Genomic DNA, 22,595 nt, shown 5'->3' with positions numbered 1-22,595 from the left:
GTCAGAGGCAGCTGGGTGTGGAGATCTACTGACGGGAAGTTGGGGTGTGGAGGAGGTGGTAACATGGGCGGCTGCATCTGTGTGACCAACAGCTGGGTCGGGCTGGTCGTCGGCTGACTCTGTAGAAGACGGCCAAGTGACTGTGGGGACATCTTGAGCTCTGCCACTGAAAATGAAGGAAAAGTGGGAGCTCCGCTTGTTGTTGCATCACAGTGGGACAAGGAGCCTGGAAATGGTAGGGGAAAAAAAGATTTACAAAATAAATGTGTTTTATTACAACTTGTAACTGTAATTGTGGGTTGCGGGTTGGGGATTTTTAGGGGGAGATAGTAGGTCAACAATAAATACCACATAGAAGTGAGAAAGCTGAGGATATGTACAGTCATGGAAAAAAATATTAGACCACCCTTGTTTTCTCTAATTTCTTGTTCATTTTGATGCCTGGTACAACTAAAGGTACATTCGTTCGGACAAATATAATGATAACAACAAAAATAGCTCATAAGAGTTTAACTTAAGTGATAATATCTAGCCATTTTCCATGGTTTTCTTTATAATGATTTTGGATATATAAGAAATTGGTTGAAAACATTTATAGATTAAATATGTATAGCACTTTGTAAATGGTTAATAATTGATCTATAAACCATCTATAAACATCACTTAGATGGTTATTGTAAAGTGTTAACAGTAGTTTTTCTTTGAGTACATACATGTGGCCTCCTTCTGCTGCGCCTGTATGTGCAGATGATGTGTTGTCTCGAGGTGTTTCTCAGCTGTAGACTCACTGGACTGAGAAACAGGCTGCCCTTTATAAGTGTCAGTGCTCTAGAAAATACAAAAGAGGGATTGATGTCACGTTTGTCACAATCAGAAATCAAATAAGCCACGAAACAAGCAATAAGCAGGAAAAGAAGTGACGTTATTTATCGACAACAGAAAGCCAACACGAGTAAAGTTTCAAAGAGCACGCACAATCGAGAATAATTCACAGCATCTGGACAGAAACCACACATGAATACAGAGTCCGCACACTGATTTGGGAGCCGAACAGTGTCACCACATAAGCCACAGGAGAGATTTTCACAACGTCTTTACTCACAGCAGACAAACTCAGTCTTGTCTGCTTGTCTCTATCAGCTGGACGGTGTTCAGCTTAGGACAGAGGACAGCATGAAAGACAATCAGGAACAAAAATAAACTTGTGTATATGGCGACAAGAAAGCACGTTTTTCCTTGTGAGCCTCAAAGTGTTTTGTAAGTATTATGACGTATTTTTCACTCTGCAATTGAGGAGGACATAACATTTCGATATACCTGTGACAGAGAGGATGCTTCGTCTCTGATGTCGTCCAGCTCGGTTCTCAGCGGTGCAGTAATATTCCCCCACATCAGAAACCTTCACGCTGGAAATGTGCAGAGCTCCGTCTTCTGCACAGAGATAACAAGTCATAAATCACACCCAGTTTATGTATTAGAACATGGGCCTCAAACTCGCGGCCCACGGGCCAATTGCAGCCCTTGTGACGATATTTTGTGGCCCCCACCTTGATAAAAAAGTTTAATGTGAGTTTTATATTAATGGTACTTTACCGTGTTGTGTGTGGAAGGTCATTTTATTGCGCAAACTGGAGCTTTGTTTCACTTGTTTCTATGACGACGTTAACAAAAAGAAAGGCAGCTTTTATTATCTGCCGTGTTGTTGTTACCGGAAGAAGTGGAAATGTTATTTAATGTAATTTTGTGTCTTTTTTTTTTAAATTGTGTGTCTTTTTTTGGTGGTAATTTTGTGTCTTTTTAAAAAAAATTGTCTTTTTTTAATAAATTTTTGGGCTTTTTATATTTTTTATTTGTAATTTTGTGTCTTTTTGTAAAAAAATGTGTGTATTTTTTTTTGTCATTTTGTGTATTTTTTTTTTGTCATTTTGTGTCTTTTTTGTTGTTGTCATTTTGTGTCTTTTTTTTGGTCTTTCTGATACTGCCTCCAGCGGCCCCCAGGTAATTTGAACTTTTGAACTAATTTGAAATTCCAACCACACTTGGGACTCACCATCAATGTGTCTGTCCTCAGTGGGACTGATGGGGGACTGTCTCTCTGCTCTGCCTCTGGTCCAGCTGTATGTGATGGGCAGAATCCCCACAGCTCTGCAGGGCAGGACCAGTGAAGCCCCGATCCTGCAGCTCACCTGACCCACAAAGGTCACTATGATAGGACTCACTGGGACGAGGAAGGAGCATCTCAATAAATTAGAATATCATAGAAAAGTTTATTTATGTCAGTAATTCAATTCAAAAAGTGGAAATAACACATTATATAGATCCATTACACACAGAATAAAACTTTTAATGTCTTTATTTAATTAATTTCTTCTAATTATAATGATTATGGGTTACATTTAATGAAGACCTAAAATTCAGTATCTCAAAAAACTTTAGTATTACAAAAGACCAATATTTAAAAGTATGTTTTTAAATGGAAATGTTGGCCTCTGAAAAGTATGTCCATCTATATGCACTCAATACTTGGTTGGGGCTATTTGACTTGAACTACTGGAAATGGACTTTTCCATCATATTCTAATGTATTGACATGCACCTGTACAGTCATGCTCTGCATTTTAGGCAAACAATGTTACCCTCATGTACCATTTAATGTGCCATAAGATAAGGCATTATTTTTTACATGATTACAACATAATTATTGTGGGATTTATTTTATTTTATTCGCCCTTTATCTAACCAGTTATATATCTTGTCTGCCAGGTCAAGATGGGCAGCAAAATAACAAGTTTCAAATATAAAAGAGAACCAAATAACTGACCCGAAACATATAGTAGAGGCAAAAAAAAAAATCAGTGGATACTGTTGAATTTTACCTTAAGTGTTGCCCCAGAAGTCAGTTTCACATTTCACACACTGACTTTAATGATTGATTTGAGGAGTAGTTGGCACATTATGCTGCAGTTAAGTTTGTGTAAAAATTACCAGCAACTCTGAGCATGGCTGTGCTGCGGCTGTGGCCCAGAGAGTTGGAGGCCTCGCACACGTACACGCCCTCATCGTAGCTCCGGGCGGAGTGGATGTAGAGAGTGGCGTTTCTCAGCCTGCATGAGAAAGATGAACGTGTCATAATCTACAAGGCAGTTGGCGTAGTTGTGATTAATGTGGTTTTGCTAATTGGAAACAGTGGTTGAGAGTAACTAGGTACATGTATTCAAGTATGCTGATGATATATCACACTGAAAAATACTTTTTTTGTTTTGGATGTTTTCTTTCCACTATTCTAAAATAAGACATTTTGGGAGAAAAATAGCCCAAAACCTGCATGAAAAAACGATGTAGTGTCTCGCCTTAAGTGCAATTTTGAATACTTCTACTTCACTTTGTTTTAGAGAGACATGTTATACTTTGTACTCAACATTTATTTTAGAGCTTGACATTTAAGTCACAACATATAAACGTACCCCAAAACGATCCTGCCTCCGGTCTGCTTGCTGTGACCTCTCTTCACCCAGCTGATGGAGGGGAGAGGGTGACCTGACACCTGACACTCCAGCACCACCCGGGCCCCCACAGGCACCGTCAACACCTGGGGCCACAGTTTCACTGATGGAGGGGCTGCCAGGCAGAGAAAACAATGACTGTTTATTCTGCCCTACAAAGCCGAACTGCAGTAACTACATTTTTGGTCGAAATTGAGTTATAACTAAAAATTAACTCCATGATGTCTTAAGATTTCAATTATGCTTTATGTCAGAGAAATAATGATATAAAATGTAATTTCACGAGGGCCCAGGGCATGAAATATGTTACTGCACTGTAAACATATTTAAAATAGCAGTTTCATCATATCTGGTTAAGTGCACGGTCCTATATGTGGCCCTGTGGTAGTGTCCATGAAAAAGTGTGGCCCCCTCCAGCATTTAAGTTGCCCATCCCTGATCTGGATAGTGATTAAATAAAAAAGTGAGATAAAATTATTATTGTAATCAGGCCTGGAATTTCGTCATTTTAGGGGCAAGGCCACTTGGCCTTTTGTGTTGTCAATTTTTTTGAGGGCACCAAGGCCATAAAATAAAACAATGATTTTAAGTCCACGTTCATATTGAAATTAATTTAAGGACTAGTAATGACACTTCTGAGGAAGATTGGAGTCTCGGTTGAAACTGTCAAGCAGGTAAAGAAACATCTTCTAAAGTAAAATGCATCAATCTCATGCTCTTTGAGAGCAAACACCTCACATAACATTTTTCACAGTCAGGAGATACTCTATTATAGAATCTTTGTTATCCTATACTGTGTCATTTTTAATTGCTGTCAACATGCTTTCCACTAGGACATGGAGTAGCCAGCCAGTGTGGAAAAATAGCTGGCTCAAATTTTTTCCATAAAAGCCCAAATTTGGTGCTTCTCACACATTCTAATGCAACTATTCCATCATATACACTCATTCTTAATCATTGCATATTTTAAGAATTATTTTAAAGGAGAATAAAGGTTCTTATATATTTTATTTAAGGCATCTTATTTTGACAGTCTTCTTGTAAATTCTGTGGTCGATTCTGTTAACACACTGCGCTCTTATTTTGAAAGCTGATGATGAATGTCATCAGAAGATGCTTTTTTCCTCAAAAGTCGCAGGTGTCAAAGCTGTGTTGAAAGGAAAGAGGCAGACTAGAAAACCGCAAAACCAACTGGGGCAGTGTGGGCAGGGCAGATATGTTTTTTAAGGGCATGAGGCCATTAAAATTGCCCTTGTGGCCCTCGTGAAATTCCTGCCCTGGTTGTAATGTGATAAATACCCAGCACAGTCAGGGTTGCTCTTCTAGAGGTGAGAAATCTCTGCAGGTGGATGTTGGAGGCCCTGCAGAAGTAGCTCCCACTGTCGTACTCCTGCACGCTGCAGAGAACAAAGTCAAGACACAAGAAACACACAAGAAACCTTGAAAGCCTGAAATTTGGGGATTTTCAAAGGAATTTACAGAACAAGTTTGTTATTTACAGTATTATATTATTATTATCAGAATATTAGCGTTGAGGTTTTTCGATCAAAAAACTAACAAATGGGACAAAGCACAATAAGTATTGAAACTGAACAGGTGTGTGTTATTGGGTCATTTTAAGTGTCTACTAAGTGTCTATTATGTTGAAAATTTATAAATTTTTTATTGTTTAATTATGTATGTTCTTTCACTTCTTCTTTCAAGATTTTACTGCTGTATCATTCTGTCAGTCACGTTTGATTTAATTGTTTACATTTTTGCTGGCATTGTAGCGTTTTTTGTCATTTGTTTTTCTGTCTGTGTGACCTCAGAGCATTGCTGTAGAAGAGCTCAATGCTCAATGAATAAACAATGGATATAATATTAGTAGTTTTATTTGCAATTATATTGTATATTATAATTTTCTCAAATACAGTACATGCACAAAATAAACCAATCACACAAAAAACAAAAAAACGTATCCACTCACATGCATATTCATACACACACCTTTTGAAGAAGAGGTCTCCACTGGGCAGCACAGTCACATGAGCTGTTGGAGAGTGAAGCTGGTTGTTTTTGAACCAGGACACCTGAGCTGCTGGTTTGCTGTGTGGAGGCCTGCAGGTGACTGTAACATTTTCTCCTCTTCTCACCGTCAGGTTCACAGGCTGCTGGACAAAACTCCAGTCCATCTCTGGGAACACAAAAAGTGTCTCACTGATGTATTGCCCTAAATCTTTTTTTTTTTTTTAATGCAGTCCATAAAATATCAATCAAACCGCTGCAAACTGATTGTTTCTCTACTATGTCTCAAGCATTTTATATTTTCCTAAATCATGTATTTTTTATCGTACACTAAAGGGAAATTATATAATTTGTAGGGCCGGGAACGCGTTAATTAAGATTAATTAATTACACAAAAATGAACGCGTTAAAAAAATTGACACATTTTAATCGCACTTATTTTTGCACCGCGGAACGTTTCTCACTGGATGAGTTTCAGGCGGACCGATTATACTGGAGCACCAACTAGCGTTGATGAGTTGAGACAACAACAAACCACAGTGAACATGAAGGAAGAAGCTGATGAGACGCTTTGGTTGGCCCCGTGGATGATGGGACATTTAGTTACTAAAAACCAACGGATGGAAGCGTCGATAAGAGCATGGTTGTGTTGCTATGCAGCACATCGAGCCTCAAGTATCACCTCAATGCTAAACATATAGCAGCTAGCGGCTAGTGTGGTAGCTAGCGTGGATTGTGTTTTACTTAAAAAACCAAAGTATTATAGTTTACAGAAGGTCTACCTACCTATAGGCGAATTTATGAAATGTACTATATTTCTAAATATGCTATTGCTACACTTAATGGCAAAAATTGCAATGGTCTGTTGGACTTGAACAAAAATAAACAATATTTTTGTTGCTTAAGCTTATGTATTCAGTCATTATTCAATGGTATACTAAAAATCCATGTGAAAAAATTACTTCTCACTGGTCTCAGGTCAAATACTTATATGCGATTAATTTCGATTAATTAATTACTAAGCCTCTAATTAATTTGATACATTTTTTTAATCGAGTCCCGTCCCTAATAATTAGCAAATTAACTCTTTGTTGGTACTTTTCACCGTCTCATCAATGAACCACAAGCATGAGTGGAAGAGTGATATTACGTGAGTGAAAGTAAAGAAAAAATGCTGTGAGTTTTGTATCTCTTGAACTATTTGAACAGTTTAGGTTGCTGCAGACATTGATACACAGTACCAGCTGGAAGCAGGAAGGCCGGCTGAGACTTGATGGACTCGTTCTGGTTTGAAGCTTCACAGTGATACGAGCCCTCGTCCTGCCTGGTCACGTTCCTGCAGAACACAGACAGAAAGGACTTTAAAATCTCTGAGTCTCTGAGGAGTTTAAAAGCTCCAGAAAGTGTGGATCACAACTAAATTCAACATATTCCTGACTAACTAGGTGTCATTTTTATAATGCACAGTACTTCATTACAATTTGACAATAAAGGATTAATATTCCTCTCGTCCCGTGCAGTGTTGGACCTGAATGTGAGCAGCTGTCCATTGTTCTGGAGGCTGAACGAGGACGAGCAGTTCGACAGCAGGCAGCCGTCTTTGAACCAGTGCACCATGGGAACAGGGAAGCCACGGACAGCACAGTGCATGGAGACCTCTGTTCCCACAGCAACCGTGATGTTGTCAGGGCCCTGGACGATCTGCAGCCTGTGAGGGACCCCTGCAAAGTACAGCGACAAATAATGCTTTTAAGATATTAATGCCGTGCACTGCAGAAAATACATGCAAATAAGACATTCAAAGCAGCACTTTGTGTTGAAAAAAGTGTAATGGATTCTTTTCAATTGGTAATGGATCATTTCTTTTACTTTTAGCATGTTGGTGTGTGTGTGTGTGTGTGTGTTCTTGTACTTCCTACATAGTGAGGACCAGAACACGTATTTAACCAACAGAGTGAGGGCATTTTTGCAAAGTGGGGACAATTCGGCCGGTCCTCACTTCTTTTAAGGCTTTTTTTGAGATTTCAGACTTTGTTTTAAGGGTTAAAGGTTACATGATAATGACAATTAACTGAAACTGTATTGTGTGGCTACAAAACTAACTAAAATTAACACGTTTTTCATCTTTGTCAACTTTTTTCATACATAATGAAGATGGATAAGGCAAAGGAAATAAAGGCAATTTACTGTGACCTCTTTTAATTTCCCACCCAACAAATAACCCATTACAAAAAACTGAACCTAACACTAAAACAAATTTTTTTAAAAAGGAACTAAAACTAGGAAACGCACTCTAAAAACTAATTAAAACTAACTGAATTTGAAAACAAAAATTCCCAACAAAATTAAAACTAAAACTAATGAAAAATCCAAAACTATTATAACCTTGCATGAGAATTTACTATTCCAATGAGGGCCCTCACAAAGATAGAAGTACAAGAATGAAAAAAAGTGTGTGTGTGTGTGTGTGTGTGTGTGTGTGTGTGTGTGTGTAAATATGTTTAGTATTTACTCTTTCCCCCTCGAAAATGAGAAGGTACATCTCAAGATGTCTCAAGATCTATCCTTGAAATAAAGAAATAAAAAATAAAGAAATAAACATACTCACCCTGCACAGTTAGTTTAGCTGGATTGCTCTTCTTGCTGATGTTCAGTAAATGATTGTGTGTAACACAGATGTAAATCCCATCGTCCTCCAGTGTTACGTTGACAAGATGCAGAGTGCCTGAGGTCTTCTTCTGTCTACCTCCTCCATACTCACCCTGAACATGACAAGCATACAGTAATAAATAATACATCTGTATCAAATGACAGGGGGAGTTTGTCAGCTGTAAGATTGACTCAGGGAATGTTAGCAATCACGAAAAGCGAGTAGAATACTGCTTTATTTCATACAGGATTTACCCTCTAATGAGGCTTTTAGAGGCTCTTTTATTTCACTCATTAGTAGAAATGATATTTTAGGTGTGCATGTATGTATTTTAGGTAATGTGGATGGATTCAGGCCAGAGAAGGTGAATGTGTTTGTGAATCTACTAGGCAATTTTCATTAGCACTGCAATTGTTGGAATGAGACAGACAGGAAATGCCGACATTTGTTGCCGTTATTGCAGCAAAAACTCAGGTGGGCCTTTTAATAAAGCAAAAGTCACATATTTAAAGATGAAGAGGGTTCTTTCACCTTACAATAATGGTCACATTTACAACATAGGCCACATAGTTCTGCTACAAAAATAGCCCGGACTACCTCCCCCCAGTGCATGACGATGACTGTTGTAGCCTTATAAATTACTTCAGACATGATCCAAAAGCCACTGAGATGTTGTTGAAGGGCTCCTGTTACATATTGGCACTATTAACCCTCTGGAGTCCATCTATTGATTGAAAATACACATTTTTTATTTTATAGTAATACCTTTATTTATATATAATATGTAGACAAGCTGACAAAAAGCCAGTTGAAAGTGCAATCATTGGAGCTTTCACAGTGTGCCATTTATGTTTCTAGACCACTTTTAAAATGTGAATTTTCTTTCTACAATGAAAAGTATTACTTTTTTTAATTTACGTGCAAATACTGTTTGTGTGGAGAAAAAGGAGCCATGCATGTGATGTAAGGACAGTCTGAAAGATGCTAAACAGAGACAGAAATGAATGCATAGGAAGTTGACAAATTTGAACCAAAATCTCCTGGACTTCAGAGTATTAACCATCTTCAATTGTCTGGCCTGTTTGAACAGAAGTCACTTTTAGCACCTCTCTAAGTTTTTCCTACAAGGAAATTATGTTTGATGCACTTCTAATACACTGTAAAAAAAAAATAAACAATAGCTACTCAATAAAATTGAAGCAACAGATTGCACGCAATATTATTTAATAAATCTAACTACGTTACAAGTTGAGTTAATAACAACTTAACAACTTAACTTAATTGCCTGTCAATTAAAAACGGACTCATTTTTTTGTGTTGGATTTATTCTAAATTCTCTTGATTTAGAATTACATACACATAAAGATTATATTTAATGTGATCAAAATAAGTAGTTTCTTTCTCAAACATTTTTATATTAAAGTTACTTAAACAACTGCCTCAAAATCAAGGACGCATTTATATGTAATACATTTTATCAAATATATTAAGTAAAATGAAATGACTACAGAATAATTTATTACAGTGTAGGCAGTTTACGTCCATAAGTTGATCAGTCTGAAGCTGCATCAGTGCTCACCTGAATGTGTCTCCCTCTTGTGACCAGCGTCCCGTCTTTGAGCCAGGTGATGCTCGCAGGAGGTGAACTTTCCCCTGACACACACTGAAGGAAAACCCCCTCTCCTTCTCTGACTGTCTGGTCCTGGGGACTGAAGAAAACATCCTCCAAACCTGGAACACACAGTATGAACAGAGGGCGGGACGTTAGAGACAATTAGATTCTGCTGACACCATGCATAATGTTTAGGAGCAGCTAAACATCACCCAGTTCGGATGAAACCGCCAAGCTGGACAGGATGAGTAAGCAGAGGTGGGAAGTCATCTGTGGGAGAGTCCAGATGGAGACGCAGACATGCATCCTACTGCAGAGCTCCCTGGGAGGAGGGAGGCACACACCACCATACAGCTTCCTCCATGGTGTCAGCTGGGGAAGAGTGCACACATGGAAGAGTTTGAATTGGAAATGTGGTCAACAAGAACATACGTAGCTATGACGGGTTAATCTTGTTCATCAGCTCTGTGAAAACAAAGCACAACACAAGTACTTCTATAGGCAGCCATCAAAGAGATTTAGTCCAGAATAATTCATCACACACTTAAGATTACTCAGTTTTTGCTCAGTTTGGGTTTGAGTTAGTGTTATATTTTTACCCCACCCAAAACCCAGTGTTTCACACACAGCAACTCTGATTTTGCATTAAAACTGCTACAAATGTATTGTTAGTTGTACAAAACAATGTGCATATTTTTTTTTAGAGTCTGAGACTGTAGGCCTCCCTTTAGACCAGGGGTCTCAAACTCAAATTACCTGTGGGCTGCTGAAAGTCGTATCAAAATGACCAAAAAAAAAGACACAAAATTACTAAAAAAAGACACATAATGACCCAAAAAAGACACAAAATGACAGAAAAAAAACTCAATTACTTAAAGTAGACACAAAATGACCCCCAAAAAATACACAAAATGACCAAAAAAAGACACCAAAAGTATTTTAAAAAGACACAAAATTACCCAAAAAGACACAAAATGACTAAAAAAGACCCAACATTATTTTAAAAAGACAGAAAATCATTAAAAAAGACACAAAATTACAAAAAAAAAAGTAATTAAAGGGACCTTCCACACACAACACGGTAAAGAGCCATTCATATAAAACTTGCATTAAACTTTCATATCAAGGTGGGGGCCATGAAATATATTGTCACAAGGGCCGCAATTGGCCCGCGGGCCGCGAGTTTGAGACCCATACTTTAGACAAAGCTTAGAAAAGTTCCCTCAGTTTACTTATTTATTTTTTTACTCAATATCTGGAAGGCTGTAGGATCATCATTATGTTATTTGATCTCATAGACACTAAACGGTTCCGCCAAGGTAACTTGATATTGCTATTTAATAAAACTTCGCATACGGCCCGCACCCTCACTTGAAGTGGCCCTCAGTACAAATACATGCATTTGAGCATGAAATCTTAAAAGTGCAGTGAAAAAATGCACAAAATTACTTCTTGCAATTAATGTTAGTCTGCTGTTCTTGCACTGAAAAAAAAGAAATCACAGTAAGTGGTTATTTTTTATTTGCTTTAAACCTTTTGTATTCCTATTTATACTGTTATACATGCATTTGAGCATGAAATATGTTAAGTTACTGCACTGTAAACATATTTAAAATTGCAGTTTCATCATATCTGGTTAAGTGCACAGTCCTATATGTGTCCATGAAAAATTGTGGCCCCCTCCAGCATTTAAGTTGCCCATCCCTGGTTTAGGGGCTATATTAGCCCAAATTTTAACCCCTTGACATGGTGCTTTTGTGGGTGCAGAATGATGGGATATATGTAATTAATTAATAAATAAATACATTAAAAGGTCTTCAAGTCTCAGAGATATTCTTCAGTGATATATGACTTTATCTTTTCTCAGGAACACTCACTGCACCATTTCAGCACCACTGAACTGCTGTATGCATAGATTCACTTTTGATCAATTTCTAACAAATGTATTCAGCAGATGAATTTAACATTACTCTCTCTCTCTCTTGCTCTTAATGCGCTCCCCTCCCTTTTCTCTTTGCTTCATTCCTATTTTGGTTGTGAGTCTGTGGCACCGCAGCGAGCTCAGCTTTGTCCTCTTTAGTCCCATGAATGGACCCAGCCACTTTATAGAGCTCGCACTATGGCCCTCCACTCAATGAAAGTGACATGAAAAGAGGCTGCGGAGCTTTGTACTATGAAGATCAGTTATTGGTCCTCTGCAAGGAAAGCTGTCCGTCTGATCACATAGGCTTTCATGATCCTCAATATGGCCGTATAAGGGCTGATGCTTTATTGTTTGAATGTGCCACGAATTCTGCGTATGCAATGCTGGATTTGCACAAGTAAAAATTATGGCACAATAAGGGGAAACATGCCATCGACAAGAGGCTCATTTATGATTAAAGGGTTAAAACTGCATTTATAATGATGGAGGTCAAAGGGTTCGGTCTGCCTTGCAAGAATGTTGCAGAGAGAAAACAGGTTGGGATCATGTAGAGATGTTTCCTTATCAGGTTTGCAGGTTTTTAAGGCAAAAACATTTGTCAGGTTTCAGCCAAATGTAGCACAAATTTTAACCAAATTTCCAGAAAAGCAAAGGTATATTTAAGGCAGGGATGTGCAACTGGAGGCCCGGGGGCCACATACGGCCCGCACCCTCACTTGAAGTGGCCCTCAGTACAACTACATGCATTTGAGCATGAAATCTTAAAAGTGCAATGTAAAATGCACAAAATTACTTCTTGCAATTAATGTTAGTCTGCTGTTCTTGCAATGAAAAAAAAAAGAAATCGCAGTAAGTGTTTTTTTTTATTTGCTTTAAACCTTTTGTATTCCTATTTATACTGTTATACATGCATTTGAGCATAAAATATGTTAAGTTACTGCACTGTAAACATATTTAAAATTGCAGTTTCGTCATATCTGGTTAAGTGCACGGTCCTATATGTGGCCCTGTGGTAGTGTCCATGAACAATTGTGGCCCCCTCCAGCATTTAAGTTGCCCTTCCCTGGTTTAAGGTATATATAAGGGTGAAACCAAAACACAAACTCTGGAGATTCATGTAGAAAAATTGATGATAAATACGACATTTATGTTTGCTTCATGATTTAATTTACTGTCTCCTTATTGGTCCACACAGATCTAATGTTTTTCTGTATTTCTGCTTTTTTAAAATTCCCTAGTACTTTCCACTCTTATAATAAAACTTAAATACTGTCTTCTACTGGTCTCAAATGCTATAATTCAGCTGGATGTTATACTTTTCTGGTTTCTTTGAAAGTAGGCCAAATGAAAAACACATGGTGGAGATACTAAAACCATTGAATCAATTGAACCAGTGACAGGAAAAAAAAATCCAAACCTCTTGATTTCAGACATTAGTGCATTAGTCATCACTGTTGAACTAAACGCATCAGTGGATTGCTTGATTAGTTGAGCAGAGCTTGTGGCAGGTTGTACTCACATAATGCTGAGAGCCTGTGGGTGTGTATTTGCCTGACTCACAACAGATCATTTACACTGTTTTGCATGTCATTACGATGTTTTAGCCCACACACTGACTCTAATACAGATCACCCACAGCATAATATTCATTATTTTCTATTTATTTAATCTATAAATTGAATTAATTAAAGTGGAGGTGATGAATTTCAACCCAGCCTATTGCATTGCACTGTATGATACTATACAGGTGACAAAACTTCTCCAAGTGTTTTTGTAGTCTTTAAATCATGCAGAAAATATAACGTGACAGGAAATACAACTATTTAGTCAGTTACAGTCTTCGGCAGATACTTATAAGGACATTTTCGCCAATAATATGGACTCAGATGGGTTGCAGTTGCAGCAAATGAGCTGAATGAATCTGTTTAGATGATGTGTTCAGTAATCTGCAGTTATAATTTATAGCCTGAACTTCAGCCCCAGCACCTAAAATGATTCAATTTTCATTTTAGGCTGCATTAGAATACTGTAACATGTAATTCTTTAACAGCATTCATGTGATATAAAAACAATTAACTGAAAGTTTTGCTTTTGATTTTTTGGCCCGTTTTCAAAGCATTATTGATGAAAATGAACGTTTTCCAGCTGCATTTCACTATAAAAAAATTGCATTTAAATGTGATTCTTCTCCAAACTATAGTTATTTTGTCCTTTATACTCAAATTCAAGCACTTTTCAAGCACTTTCAAGGTCCACTTTCAAGCTTTTCCAGCATCTTACAGCTGTGGTAAATTACATATTTCTTCAAATACATACATACATACTGAAAATGATTATTTTACATTTTCATTTCAGGTTCTCCAACTAATCCAAAATTCAAGCACTTTTCAAAACTTGAAACACAACATTAAAATTTTCAAGGGTTTCAAGCACCTGTACGAACATTTATATTTGCTAAATGCAATAAAACAACATTTGCAAACAATACAGCTTCTGTAGGTTTGCACTCACTTTCATCATCAACATTCTTAAGACTATTAGTATTAGCATAGCACCAACAGTGAATTAGGCTCTGAAAACTGCATGCATGCATTCAAAAGAAACAAGAAAAGGACAAATGGTTTCTATTAAGTGCATGTTGTGCAACAAGATGAGAGCTGCATTTGCATACGACTGGAAATGAAAAGTATTAACAGCTGAATACACACAGCACATTACACTGAGCGAGCAACTACAAAACTCAACAATGCATTTTTATCTATTGAAAGAGTTCTGATACTTACTCTGCACGTGTCCAACGATTGTTTCTGTGCGTTTTGCAATCAGCCCATTCGTCTCCAGTCAGTTTCCGTCTGTCTGCAGTCTGTGCAACACCTCTGTCCTCCTGCTGCATTTGCAGAGCTTCCACCTGGGAGAAAACAACAAGCAGCAGCGGCACGCATGTGCTAGACAACCTCCATCCCCCCCTCCTCACACACACACACACACACACACACACACTCTCTCTTCTCATTCAAAGCCAACAGCTGTAATGAAGCACAACACCATTAATTGTGCTCTCATTATTTAGACAGAAAACAGGAGCAAAACTGATAGAACATACTTGCTTATCCTATTTGTGTAGGATGACTCCTGAATCTCTCGCCTAAATCTGGATTTAAATATGTATGTGAGCCAAATGTATGTTGTTGTTTTTTGTCATGTATGTGTTCCTGTTTTGTCTTTTGATAAACACATATTTAAAAAAAACAAAAACTGATAGAACACAACACTCTCCTCACAAAATAATACACTGAAATGTGATTGTAGTGAGTATAGAATGACAATAGAAAGTGTGTATCCGTGAATAAATACATGGTCAAAAGTATGTGGACACACCATTACACATGTTGACTGTTGGACATCTCATTCAAAAACTACGAGCATTAATCTGCTGCAGCACCGTTCTCAAAAGGTTTTCCACAAGATTGTTCAACCTGGTTGCAGGGATTGCTTCCATTCAGCCCCATGAGCGTTCATAACAGGCGGGTGCATATATGAAAAAACCCCACCTAACCCTAAAACAATTCTAATAAAAGGTAGTATTAGATGTCCTTAATAACATACTAAAAGTTTACCAAAATCTGACCACTAGAAAATGTGCCGTTTTCAAGATGGGCAGGAAGCCGCCAAAACTAGGCAAAGCGATATGAGAAAGGAGAAATATGTAATTACTGAAGGGAAACTGTAAGGTGTGTGTGGTGCAAGGTGCTCATGCAGGAAGACTCACTGGAACTGCACAGATCTTTGTGGTTGGAAATGCGTAGTGATTAAAAAAAAGGGTTTTTATTCAAAAAGTAAGAAATTAAAACAAAAAATTAGGATGTATGACGATCAAAAACAAGCTATTTGAGGAAAACCTGCAATACAGAATGATGAAATTAATTTACAGCAAAGATATAGAATACAAAAACTTAGTCGGGTCACTTTAGACCCATGTTTTGCATCAAAAAGGTTAAAATGAAAGATAAATATGTGTCATAATAAGCTTCTTGCGTAGTCTGCGAATAGATCAATATTCCAGCATCAATCAGTGATCTACACCTGAGCAGATTTGTCTATTTAAGTGCTGGTTGAGCCATTAGACTTAAATGTAGGTTAATGGGAAACAGTAATGACTGCTGCAACAACACCCAATCAATCTATAGAGAGTATTTGGGGACAGGCATTTAGAAAGGCATAGCTGCAAACATTTCTTATGCTTTTTTTTAGGAATGATGTCTTTCCTAACAGGTCAGGTTTTAACCATAAAGTGACTTCTTTTTCATTTAAAAGAATGGAAGATCTCATGAAAACAGATGCATGCTCAGTGGCTTCAGTTTCACTTATTCACATGGATGGCTGCAGCTAACATACTGCAGTCTGGCCACATGTCTGCTGGGGCCAGATGAAGTCCTTGCAAATGTAAATTGACAATCCATTCAGCATAATCAAATGGAAATTAAAGTACAAATGCACCGATTTATAATCTATGCAGAAAGGGTCATTTTAATTAAGCAGACAAAGACTGATTTAGCAGGCGAAATGTAACATTGTTGGATTCAGGACAACATCAAACACATAAATCCACCAAAGGAGGTGAAGCATCTGAGTTCTCCCAAATAATCTGTGACAGAGCAGTTCATGTAGTTATTTAAAGGGGTATATTTGTGGTAAAGACCCACTGACTTGTTTAAAAAAGCTGAAAAGGTGAAATAAAGCAGCTGTTAATATACTTGCATAATTATATATATATATATCTAGAGCTATATATATCTAAATCTATGTCTATATATATATATATACACACACACACGCACACACACACACACACACACACACACACACACACACACACACACACACACACACACACACTTTTTAAGGCAATAAGGATGAAGAACTCTGCATTTGACCACTGTATATCTGTACAATTAACAGGAAATTTAACTTTTTCACATATATTTCTATTTTTTTTTATCTTAAATCTTATATTTTTTTTCTATTGCTTTCTATTTGCTTTATGTATTTTAGCAAAACCGTAGCAGCATATCACATAAACATAAAGACAAATAAACCCTTCAATGCTTGAATTGAGTTGTAGTGCATTTATTACTTTATTGCCTGTAAACTGGCTTGAGTAAGGTCACACAAAGACAAGATAAGATGAGCATTATTGATCCCAGGTGAGAAATTGTGTTGGATCCTCTTTGATACTGGCTGAAATGTCCAAAATAAAAATAAAAAAATCTCATGTTGTCTCAAAGTCATGTTCTGAATAATAATGAATGGATAGAAGCAATGCTGGACAATTATGTAAAAAAATGTGGTTTTAGTACAAAAGTACATTTAAATGCAATTTGCAATTATTATCATTTAGCAGTGGGGTAAAAAAAAAAAAAAGGAAGTAAAGCCAGTTTTAACACAAAACAACAGTTTAATAGTTAAATGTAGGGTGAGAATGTGTACATGTGTACAGGGATACAATTAAAAAGTTCAAATAAATAAATGAAATGTGAAATTCATAGGTTTTCCAGGTTTATTTCTTGCTATATAGTTTTTAAAAAATGGTATGCATTTCCACATTAGCCTGTTTTACAAAAACCTGGCAACATTCCCACTTTTTAATTATTAAATTTTGGGTAAAAAGTATATTTACACATACTTTTTTAATCCTGTAATCATAGGGACTCTGATATATAGGTGAAGCTTTTTATAAAGATGTTTTGGAGCACAGTCACGACAGCAGCAGGAGAATCAAAGAGAGGAAAGGTGAGAAGAGGAGGAGGAGAAGGCCCGGAGTGATGAAGGTGGGCTGAGCAGCACCGTGGAGGTCCGTTAAACAGAGGGCCTGCTCCAGCGTCTCGTGAGTCTCAGCACTAAGGCCTGGAAAACATAAAACTGCTGTTGGAACAAAGACAAAGCAAGAAATACTTAACCCTCTGGAGTCTGGGGCTATTTTGGCCGTTTTTGAATCCTTTTTATTCTGCCTGGATACAATGTTTACCACATCATGTCGGTATCTTTTTTCTATCAGCACATACTCACCTTGATGACCTGATCATTATTTTTTCACTTTGACTTACTGTTTCAACATTTTGAACCCAAAGAAACACAACAAAATGTTGCAAATGTGGACACAAGTTGCATATAAGAGGTAAAATGAGGATAGCATCTTGTTCTACAGTACAGGCCAAAAGTTTGGACACACACCTTCTCATTCAATGCGTTTTCTTTATTTTCATGACTATTTACATTGTAGATTCTCACTGAAGGCATCAAAACTATGAATAAACACATATGGAATTATGTACTTAACAAAAAAGTGTGAAATAACTGAAATGTCTTGTATTTTAGATTCCTCAAAGTAACCACCCTTTGCTTACTAGAATATAAGACATGTTTTCAGTTATTTCACACTTTTTTGTTAAGTACATAATTCCACATGTGTTCATTAATAGTTTTGATGAATCTACAATGTAAATAGTCATGAAAATAAAGGAAATGCATTGAATGAGAAGGTGTGTCCAAACTTTTGGCCTTTACTGTATATATATCCAACTAATTAAATTTGACCTTATCTCCGGTTTTACTTGGCCTATCATCATCAAACAAAAACTGGCATGGAGTTTTAAAGACAATAAGTCCAAAATCTCTGATTTCAGCTTCTTCAATGTGAATATTTCTGGGGTTTTTTTTGTTCCTTTATGACAATAAACTGAATATCTCTTTGGTTTTTGGACAAAACAAGAGATTTGAGGACGTCATCTTGTAGAATGGGAAACACTGATTGATATTTTTCAACATTTTATCGAACAAACAACTATTTAAATATATAATGTAAAATTACCATGTTGGTTCCATTCCTTCCAGATGTGCTGAAACTCAGTGTCATGTTCTCCCCCAGAAACTGTGAAACAAATGCCTTTTTAGAGCTCCAGTTCTGAAAATATCCTAATATATAATCAAATAAAGAGATAAGTCTTTGCTCTTACCTTTGGCGTGCTCTGTCAGCAGGTGTTTCAGGTCTCTGAGAGCCCGGGTGAGGTTCTCCAGTCGGTGCTGCAGGCGGAGGTTCTCTTCCTTCAGAGTGTGGATGGTGTCCTGGAGCTCATAGGCTGAGCTGCAGCGCGAAATCTGAGAAATCAACCACAAAACTGTCGTGACTTGCAAGATAGAGAACATTGTCACTCATTAGTTAATTCTGCAGCTGATCACAGTCCTGTTAAATCCTCCTGCAGATGCAGAATGTTTAAATATCAGGTGGAAGTGGCATCGTTATTTAAGAGCTGGCCTATTTCTGTGTCAGAATTGATTCAGTGATGGTTGGCTTAACACCACTGCAGTGCGTGACCACTTTAAAGGATCAATTGTTCTGTTTTTGATCCCATAGCCCAAATTAGAGAGACACAGATAGAGCTGTTTTGGGGTTAATAAATCTTCTGCTCTTTGCAAGCAGCTTTCAGTGAGAACACTATGTGCTCCAGACACATGAGCCAATCATGAATAACAGAGTGAGAAAGGATAAAAAGGTCACTCCAGCATATTATCTTTTAAACATGGAGATTTTACTTTATTACCATATGATTAGCCATATTCGGGAGTCTTTCTTCCATCTTAGAATATTTCTAGTTTCTGTGGCAGAAAGACAACTCTGCTCTGAAATGTAATTATTCATCTTATTTGTCTGTTTTACTTTGTTTCATTTTTGTATGACACCATCTGACACAATGGAAAGTTTGCTGATTCTGTTAAAATTTTGCAAAATTGATGTGACCACTTGCAAAACAAAAAGGAAAATAAAATATTCACAAACTTTAATTTTATTAATTTATTCTTATCTAACAATTATTTAACTAGTTAAGACTGCAGCATTAACAAGGCTGTAGACTAAATATTAGAAACAATATTTTTTTTTAAAAAGGCCTAAAAATAAGGTTGAAACAGAGACAATAAGCAATTTGTAAAATAAATAAATAAATAATACATAAAAATAAATATGTAAAGCAACTACCAGAACTTTTATTTTGTATATATATATACACACACACACACACACACACACACACACACACACACACATATATATATATATATATATATATATATCTGTTATTTCCACCATTCAGATTTATTATGGATAATACTAAAGTAAAAAAAACAAACAGTAGAGACAGTCTGTCTGTCAGCAAGAAACACTTTTACATCGTTTGTCATTTTCATCAGTCCCACGTGAGGCTGATCATTCCTGAGTGTAGCTTTGATCTGAGTGACATAATTTACATTTTCCCTTAATCATCTAACCCAGGGATTCCCAAAGTGTGGTGCGTGGACCCCTAGGGGTGCACGGGCTGCTGCTAGGGGGTGCGCCAGATGAAAAATGTTTTGTTAACCATACTGCCAGCTTCTGAGTTTTGCTTCTGTGTCCCTGTCCCTGAGTCAAGTTCTTGACAATAAGTTATGTAAGGGATAATGCCTTTACTTCAGAGAGGTTTGAATGCAGGACTTTTACTTGTATTGGAGTATTTCCAAAGTGTGGTATTAGTACTTTTACTGCAGTAAAGATCTGAATACTTCTTCCACCTCTGGTTGTCATGTATCATGTCCAGCCAGACAGTAAAGACACTTTTTGTGCTTAATGAAGACATGGTGGACCAGGAGTTAGCAAAGTGGTTTATTATTGATGGTGACTGTTTAACAAATATATTTTATATAAAATACTTCTTTTTAAGATGTTCTGAAAGGAAAACCTGCAGCCTGAGCCGGATCAAACTGCCGTGTTCTGTGAGGTAAAATGATTGCTTTTGTCAATGGAGTCTGGCAGCGTTAACTCTGTGTCCCTGTAAACTGTTTGTAAAACTGTTGATCTGCTTTGGAAAATAAATCAATCTGCTCCTTAGCCAAAGTAATGCCACTTAAACTTAAAGAGTGATAATATATTAATTTTACAAAAAAACTATGCTAAAATCTCTATATATTTATAAGTATTTACATTTATTCAGCCCATGTTTAAAACAAGTTGAGCTGACATCATAAAATAGTGCTGACTCTGCACTTTGACAGCATGGAGCTCTGTATTAACTCGTGCTCAGACAGAAAGGGAGGAGAGTTGTTGTCTGCCTAGAGACAACAGCAAAAACATCTGATTGGATAACAGCTTTCAGGACAGTAACCCTTTCATGTCTGCAGCACACTTGATTTAAACTGAGGCTAAAATAGCAACAATGCCTATATTTCAGATATGAAATATGATATTTATAAAGCTGGTGTGTGGGGTTCCCCTCTGGTGTCTGAACACACAGAAGAGGTAGAGGGAGACAGTGAATGAGGAGAGGAACCGTCAGGGAGAACAAAGTGGAGAATCTGAGGGATTAAACATTATTTTCTGAATGCTTCACAGATTTATTTCAATGTTGCTTTCATGTGATGACACAACAGAGAAGTCGGATGCAGAATCTCATTATTTGGTACATGCAGTAAATCACAGTGTAGCCAATAAGGAGTCACACAGCAGCCTGAAGGAATCCTCACAGTGTGAAGAGGAGGGAGCCACTGAAGGTGTTGTGGTTCTTTGAATCGTCATAGATAGAATAGTCTGATGGGAGAACGAGGTGGATTTCATCTCCTGCCATCAGCTCCAAGACAACAGAGTTAGTCATATATTTCGAATTTCCAGTTTTATACTCATGATTCCACATGATCCTCTGGTTGTTCTTGTACACATAGACACCCATGTTACCTGTTCGGAAACCAAACATGTGGAACAGGAAGTAGTAGACCCCTCTTACTGGTGCTGTGAAGAAACCTACAGAGCAGAAAATAAAAAAACAGTAACAAATGTAGATTTACATGATTAAACATGTTCATGTGAGCTGCAGTAAATTACCTGTAGATGGATTGTAAGCATCGCCGATGTTAGTGAAGACTTTGTTGTATTTCAGTGTGATGTCTGTGTCAATTGGTCCAACACTTCCTGCATCATATATATATGTATATATCTGATATTAGGAGTAAAAGTGCTGAATCATGTTTGAGGAGATATGTAAAAAAAAAAAAAAAAAAAAGACAATAGTAGTATGTAGAGACAGAGAAAAAACTGCTTGAGAGCATTGATCAGACACAAATAAAAAAAGATGGAGATCTAGCAATGTTTGGTCATACTAATAATACAGAATAAAATACTTTAAAAAGACACAAAATAAACAAACAAACCATAGCTGTCTACGGACTTTGTATTGACAGAAGGAGCCTCCTCGATAATTTAATCAAAAAAAAAACCCAGAAAAGATGGTTGTCATGTTTGTCAGTGAAATACCTGCATTCTCTGTTTCTAGGTGACTTGTTTTGCTCTCTTTTTCTCTCTCCAGCGTCTCGATCCTGGACTTGCTGATGAGAAGTTCACTCTCACTGCTGCTCAGTCTGGTCTGCAGGTCTGCAGCCAAAGGAGAGATTAAACCATACTAGAGAATGTTAGATGTTGAATAGCTCCACTGTCATGCTAGTGGGAATGTTTAAGAATAAGTTCAAGTAGGAATAGTTAGAAAAAAGGGATTGGGTGGAATTAATATGAATATAATGAAAAGCTAATTAATACTGATAATTAGCCTGGGTATACCCATACTGCCTTGCGCGCTCAAATTTCATTTCAAACCTCCACACAGTCTGGAAACTACAGCCGTTTCTTAGCCCTGTTTTAGGGATCCAATCACAGAACGGGGCTGATCCATTCTTAGTATCAGCCATAACCACAAAAATAGTTTTTTGCCTAATTGTTTTTACCAGGTACAGCGGCGGCGGTTTGTAGGCTTTTCAACGGCGGAAGTGGATCAGACTACAAAATAAAAGATCAAGGGTGTTAAAGAAAGACGATGTTTCATAAACT

At 37.2% G+C, this 22,595-nt stretch overlaps 1 protein-coding gene and 1 long non-coding RNA gene across 2 annotated transcripts; both read right to left on the bottom strand.

Moving 5' to 3' along the window:
• Window position 1: 1 nt before the first annotated feature.
• Window positions 2-8,810, bottom strand: LOC131974390 (hemicentin-2). The gene is made up of 14 exons (XM_059336679.1): window positions 8,757-8,810; window positions 8,118-8,271; window positions 7,038-7,230; window positions 6,751-6,845; window positions 5,492-5,678; window positions 4,802-4,899; window positions 3,464-3,617; window positions 2,985-3,103; window positions 2,051-2,218; window positions 1,318-1,431; window positions 1,103-1,155; window positions 714-828; window positions 87-226; window positions 2-25 (listed from the first exon to the last, which is right to left on the bottom strand). Exons 1-14 carry the CDS (start codon window positions 8,808-8,810, stop codon window positions 2-4), a joined length of 1,668 nt encoding a protein of 555 aa, XP_059192662.1.
• Window positions 8,811-9,769: 959 nt separating this feature from the next.
• Window positions 9,770-14,559, bottom strand: LOC131974148 (uncharacterized). Its single transcript, XR_009394630.1, has 3 exons — window positions 14,479-14,559; window positions 9,984-10,143; window positions 9,770-9,890 (listed from the first exon to the last, which is right to left on the bottom strand). It is a non-coding gene; the product is annotated as an uncharacterized LOC131974148 (long non-coding RNA).
• Window positions 14,560-22,595: the final 8,036 nt, after the last annotated feature.

Source organism: Centropristis striata, chromosome 7 (assembly GCF_030273125.1).
Source record: "Centropristis striata isolate RG_2023a ecotype Rhode Island chromosome 7, C.striata_1.0, whole genome shotgun sequence".
NCBI lineage: Eukaryota > Metazoa > Chordata > Actinopteri > Perciformes > Serranidae > Centropristis > Centropristis striata.
The sequence above is the reverse complement of the archived record's forward strand: the minus strand, read 5'-3'. Positions and strand labels throughout refer to the sequence as shown.